The following is a 6,732-nucleotide window of genomic DNA, read 5'->3' as shown; positions in this document are numbered from 1 at the left end:
AATTAGTATCTGGTCTGACCACCATTTGCATCATGCAGTGCGACACACTTCTTCACATAGAGTTGATCAGGCTGTTGATTGTGGCCTGTGAAATGTTGTCCCACTCCTCTTCAATGGTTGTGTGAAGTTGCTGGATATTGATGGGAACCGGAGCACGCTGTCGTACACGACGATCCAGAGCATCCAAAAATGCTCAATGGGTGACATGTCTGGTGAGTATGCAGGCCATGGAAGAACTGGGACATTTTCAGCTTCCAGGAATTGTGTACAGATCCTTGTGACGTGGGACCGTCCATTATCATGTTGAAACATGAGGTGATGGCCGCGGATGAATGGCACGACAATAGGCCTCAGGATTTCGTCAAGGTATCTCTGTGCATTCAAATTGCCATTGATAAAATGCAATTGTGTTCGTTGTCCCTAGTTTATGCCTGCCCATACCATAACCCCACCGCTACCATGGAGCACTCTGTTCACAACATTGACATGAGCAAACCGCTCGCCCACATGACGCCATACACATGTCTGCGGTTGTGAGGCCGGTTGGACAACTGACAAATTCTCTAAAACGACGTTGGAAGCGGCTTGTGGTAGAGAAATGAACATTAAATTCTCTGGCAACAGCTCTGGTGGACATTCCTGCAGTCAGCATGCCAATTGCACGCTCCCTCAAAACTTGAGACAGCTCTGGCATTGTGTTGTTTGACAAAACTGCACATTTTAGAGTGGCCTTTAATTGTCCTCAGCATATGGTGCACCTGTGCAATGATCACGCTTAATCAGCTTCTTGAAATGTGACACCTGTCAGGTGGATGTCTTATCTTGGCAAAGGAGAAATGCTCACTAACAGGGATGTAAACAAATTTGTGCACAAAATTTGAGAGGAATAAGCTTTTTGTGCGTGTGGAACATTTGTGCGATCTTTTATTTCAGCTCATGAAACATGGGACCAACCACATGTTGCGTTTATATTTTTGATCAGTGTAGTAACACCTCACCAGAACAGGCTGATGATGTCACAACGAGTGGGTTGACATACAGTACACACAGGGATTAAGGCTAGGTCACTAATGGTGAGTTCTATTGAGTTATTCTGACCCTCTCACATCGGCTGTCTCGGGTCAGGTCCTTTGTCATGCTAGAGTGGCATTTTTATTAACCGTTCACCCACTGAAGTTGTTTTTCATTGAACAGGAATAGCCATTACAAATGCTCAAGTACAGTTCAAGCACAGGTAGTTCATTGGCCACTTGATATTCCGCTGTGTTGTGCATTTTTTATGATTATTATCGTGTTCTGAATGTAATGGTTGCTAAGAGAGATCATGCCATTATAATTTAAATAAACATTTGTAGGACAATTTTGAATCTGTAGAATGTCTACATGATGCAAAACAGATAAGCCTATAGTCTAGTCTATATGTTGTATGCTAACTATATAGACGGTAGGTTGTTTAGCAACAAAACCAATGTGTGTGCAACTTTGGGACAAAACTGTCAACTCCAAAGGATTATTGACAATGTGAACTATTTTTAGTCTCCAAATGTTTATTGAAAACATAAATAAATTTACACAATAAGCACTTGTCTCTCAAATACAACCTTACAGGTGTTGGTTATAGGTGTTGGTGACATTTTATTGCCACATTAGCATAGACATGACATAAGTAAAAACATCTTATAACAAAACATGGTTTCAAGAACAAGATACACCCCACATGGCAGCTTCTTGTCATTGTTGCTAGCTATCTGACCATTCAGAATCACAACACATGGCCTTCTGCCCCATCCATACATGTGCATATAAGTAAATGGCCCAGTGCACATCATTTTTGTAACGTTGTCAGGCAACCCGTCTATGGGACAAGGCCCAGGTAAAATGGAGACTCAATATAATCTGTGGTAACAATTGTGTGTCTATCAAATTGCGCCCGAAGATCTGATTTCAGGGCCTTGGAGAGACACCGCAACTGAGTGTAAGAAAAGCGCTAAACTAGACTTCAGCTCCACCACTGGTGAAGAGCCGTCACACAAAGTGGACCCCTGTGGATTCTAAAGGAGTTGACTGACAAGTCTTTACATGGCCCCAGTTGCATTTGCATATAATACAATTATTTTTCTATGCTTACAGTCATGAAAGATTAAATTGCATTGAATTGCATTAATCAGAACCTTTAGGGCAAGGTGCTGCTAGTGACATTTAAATGTCAAGAAGAAAGGAGACTAGAGGAAGATTGGCGTTCTTTAACAAGTTTTAATGTCAAGTGCACAAGTACAGTGAAATGCCTTTCATGCAAGCTCTAAAGCCAATAATGCAGTAAGCAATATCATTGTAGTACTAAAAATAACATAAGATAGAACAAAAAACAGACGAGGAATTAAAATAAAAAATAAGAAAAACACGAGAAAGTAAGAAGCTATATACAGGGTCAGTTCCAGGGTCAGTTCCAATACCATATTTAGAATGTGCAGGGATATAGGTAGATATGTATAGGGGTAAGGCATTAGGATGTATGATAAACAGAGTAGCAGCACCGCAAATGAAGACTGTATGTGAGTGTGTGTGCATGTTATGTGTGTGTTGGAGTCAGGGGCGGAAATCCCGGGGGGGACGGGGGGGACACGACCCCCCCATCCTGGGAAAAATATGATTTGCCCCCCCCCAATATATCACGGAAACATAACTATGTAATTTCAATAATATTAATAATACGCAATGAAAGCAATTGTGCTGATTATAGACACTTAATAGCGCGTTCTTAAGTTTCAAAAGATTGCGACCCCCCCACCCTTTGCCTCACAATGGTTTGATCCACTGCCAGTTCCTTAGTTGGCAAGGTAACAGAGGGGTCGTATCCACTGTCTGAAAGGCACTCAATGAACGTAACTGACGTGAGGTTAATCCAGTCAATCGCGCACACACACTAGCTGAATATGCAGAGCTAGCGCGCAAATATTAACTATTAAGCTAGCTAGTACCTATTCCATTTATGTGGCCTCGTCAAAGATGGAATCTTTGCTATCGTCAATTTATTCCAAGATCAGCATGCAGATGATGTAAGTTAGTGCTTCAAAGTCCCTGTGATAAGGTTAGCGATAAACTGGAATCCAAACTGAACAGAACTACACTCTCTTCTACCATTGTCTTAAATATATTTAATGGTCTCGTTGAAAAAGCTAAATTGTCGCAAGGGAACTTTTATTTATTTATTTTATTTCACCTTTATTTAACCCGGGTAGCAAAGATTATAGCAAACACCACTGAAACGGAATTGGTGCTCGCTAGCTTTGCAAATTCAGCTATTGTTGGAAGCCAGCCAATATGAAACAAACTATTAAAATTACAAAAGGTTGCAGCATATGTTGTGTAAATGGTGAACTCATACAGCTGTCAACTCTTGTCATTTTAATCCGTTTCACATTTGCTAGCTACCTTTTAGATCGAAGCCCAAATAGAATGATAAAAGATAAGATGATAGAAGCCCATCTCCTACTGTAAATAACCTACACACTGTGTGTGGGTGTAGCCAGCCAGCCAGGTAGAAAAATTGCAGAAAAATAAAAGACGGACATCAGAGTATTTTTCAGTACACCAAAACGCAAAGTAAGAACCCTAGTAGCCTAATATCTCAAAGACTAGTTGATAAAATGTTCATAAGAAAGAAATGAAATTCTAATGGAAATGTTTCACAATGATGTCATTAGGCAGAGCAGGCAACAGATGGCACACAGACAGCAGAGTTGGGGACAGATATGCAGGGACAGACTGGCAGAGACAGGGAGTCTCAGGTAAGTTTGTTGGGTCTTTGTTTGGCAACATTATGAAAGGTTCTCAATTTTTTTTACTTGTAAAATAGGAACATAATTGGAAAATGCCATGGATACCCCCACTCTCAACTTAAACTGGTGACTGAACTAAGATTTGTTAAAGGCAATGGTATTGCTGTTGTGATTAGTTGTGTAGTTTTGGGTACCGGTAGTTAGGAGTACGGCAAACACCTTATTTCTTTGGTTCCTCAATATACATTTACCATATTACAATGTAGGCTATGTGTTACAGCACTACTTTTGGTGTCCCCCTCAGGAATTGCTCTTGAGAAAATTTCATGTAATTGTCCCCTCCAAAGATGATATCAGATTTTCGCCCCTGGTTGGAGTGTCAGTGTGCGTGAGTGTTTAGAGTCATGTGAGTGTGCATGATTGAATCTGTTGGGGCTGTATGCAAATCGGAGTGGGTCTAGGGTGACTGTGAGGATGGAGTTGAGGTGTGCAATAGCCAGCTTTTCAAAGCACTTCATGATTACAGATGTGAGTGCTACAGGGCGGTAGTCATTGTGGCATGAAGCCTTAGAGTTCTTCGGAACAGGAATAATGGTATTCATTTTAAAACACGTGGAGATGACAGACTAGGACAAGGTTGAAAATGACCCTGAAAATACCTGCCAGCTGATCTGTGTATGCCCCGAAAAGGTGACATGGCACTTAGAGCATGGTACTGACTGACAGAGCAAGGTTTGGGCATGAGGAGATTTCTGGCTACGTTCCATTCCAGAAACCTTCCACCTCTCATCTGCCCGCTTCCACCCACTTTCAGTTCACTGATCAGATTCAGTCGCTTAAGTAAGATCAATTGATCCAGTCAAAAGATTTAGCTGTCATCTATCCATTCCTGTCAGATGTAGGAGAGGGAACGAGGACAAAGAGGAGGCCAGGTATGAGTACGAGCGCGAGATAGTGCAGCTCCTGCCTCCTCTAGTCACACAGATAAATATGGCATTGGGCAGGGTCCGAGTGAACATACTGCGCGCGCTCCAGCCGAGTTATATCGAGGAGGACCGCATTTCGGCGAAATGTGTATACTGTTTCAGTTAAATGCCTGGGTATTGGATTATTATGATCTCTTTCGGCAAGGCGACAACTAACTCTAGATGTATGGGTGAAATCCCAATCTCATAACTAGAACAGGGGCGGAGCGCATAGCATCTCTCTGGGTCTCACCTGTATGCGTGTCTGAATTGGACACTCCACACAGCGCAAACGATGTGAGTACAAGCGGGAGATGAATCTAACCAATATTTACTCCAATTTTGGACATTCATTTTCAACGAATCTTTCACTTTTGGGACCTCAACATGAGCACAGCAACTGGAGTTTACAGGAGGATACCAACCCCTATCCGGACTTGTTCTTATTTTCGGGACACGAACCGAGCACCATCGTGTTGGTGGTTATGTACTCCCTGTCCTTCCTTACGGGGCTCGGAGGGAACATCATGGCTCTCTTGGTCCTCACCCGAAAGAGGACCGGTCTGGCGGGGGTGTCGGCGACCCGCAGACTGCTGGTGAATTTGGCGGTGTGTGACATGATGGTGGTGTGTGTGTGCATGCCAGTTAACCTGGGACTCCAGGTCTACAACGCCTGGGTGTTCGGGGAGTTTCTGTGCCGCACGGTGCCGTTCGTTCAAGCGGTATCGGTGTCTGCGAGCGTCCTGAGCCTGGCTGTGATCAGTCTGAACCGCTACTACAGCGTGCACAATCCTCTCCACGCCCGTTTTTTTTTTACCGGGCGGCGGATACTGTGTATGATCTGTGTGGTGTGGAGCGTGTCGTCGGGGCTGTGCATACCGCTCCTCTTCATGAACACCACCCAGACTCTGTCGCTGCTGGACATCACTGTCACTGTGTGCGTGGAGAGCTGGAACGAAGTCAAACTGAAACAGAGATATAGCTTCCTGCTCTTTTGCTCTCTCTACGGCTTTCCGGTGTTGTTTAACCTGGTTATAAGCGTGCTGACCAGCTGGAAGCTGTGGGGCACCGACGACAAACGGACGCAAGATTCAAATACATTTGGCGTTAAGCTATCACTGTCCCGCCTCAAAGTGCGTAAAAGGATAGCCAAGATGGTGCTGTCACTAGTTGTGCTGTTCACACTGTCCTGGCTACCTCTGTATGTAGTGGACATATGGTTAGACTTGAACATGACTGCGTCTTTAAAGAATGAGGATGATGTGAACCAGGTCAACCACGAGTGGATTCTTCACGGGAGACCATTTGCGCTATGGCTGGGTCTGACCAACTCCGCTCTCAACCCGCTCTGTTATTGTTTCGTGGGGAACTTGCACAGGTCAGCGAAACGGTTCAGGAAAAGCTACCGACTGAAACTGTCGTCAGTGTTCAGTCTGTTGCCACAGCAGTCCTCCATGCCTATGGGTAGCATCTCAGTGCCCAAAGTCGTGCCATATAGCAGGGCGCAATCGGTGAATCGCAGCGCAGAGATGAGCGCATCGAGCAAGTACGCCAATTTAGGCGACAAACTAACCAAGAGCAAGAGCCTGTCCTCTGTGACAGCGTGTGAGACTGTTTTCGACTGATTGACAGACAACTACCTGGTTACAGGGTGAAGGTCATAGTTATTTCTCCAATGTAGTGTTCCCTGTGGCTCAGTTGGTAGAGCATGGTGTTTGCTACGCCAGCATGGTGTGTGCAACGCCAGGGTTGTGGGTTCGATTCCCACGGGGGGCCAGTACAAACAAAAAAATGCATGAAATGTATGCATTCACTACTGTAAGTCTCTCTGGATAAGAGCGTCTGCTAAATGACTAAAATGTAATGGACTGGAAAGCGTTCATCCTACAGTTGAAAATGAGATATTCTGCGTAAATCTGTCCCTTTTTCAACGCAACCTCCAAAGCAAATGGAGATATTTGCCATAAATGCAAGGAACAGATTAGAGT

General features: G+C 44.0%; 1 protein-coding gene across 1 annotated transcript; it reads left to right on the top strand.

Moving 5' to 3' along the window:
* The first annotated feature begins 5,229 nt into the window (after positions 1-5,229).
* Positions 5,230-6,369, top strand: LOC106589251 (galanin receptor 2a-like). Its single transcript, XM_014178969.2, has one exon. The coding sequence runs from the start codon at positions 5,230-5,232 to the stop codon at positions 6,367-6,369; it is 1,140 nt and encodes a 379-aa protein (XP_014034444.2).
* Positions 6,370-6,732: the final 363 nt, after the last annotated feature.

Source organism: Salmo salar, chromosome 28, assembly GCF_965601325.2.
Source record: "Salmo salar chromosome 28, fSalSal1, whole genome shotgun sequence".
NCBI lineage: Eukaryota > Metazoa > Chordata > Actinopteri > Salmoniformes > Salmonidae > Salmo > Salmo salar.
This window is presented reverse-complemented; position numbering and strand designations above follow the sequence as displayed.

Excerpts from the sequence above, each read along its gene's own strand:
- LOC106589251 (XM_014178969.2), top strand. The coding sequence starts at position 5,230 with ATGTACTCCCTGTCCTTCCTTACGGGGCTCGGAGGGAACATCATGGCT.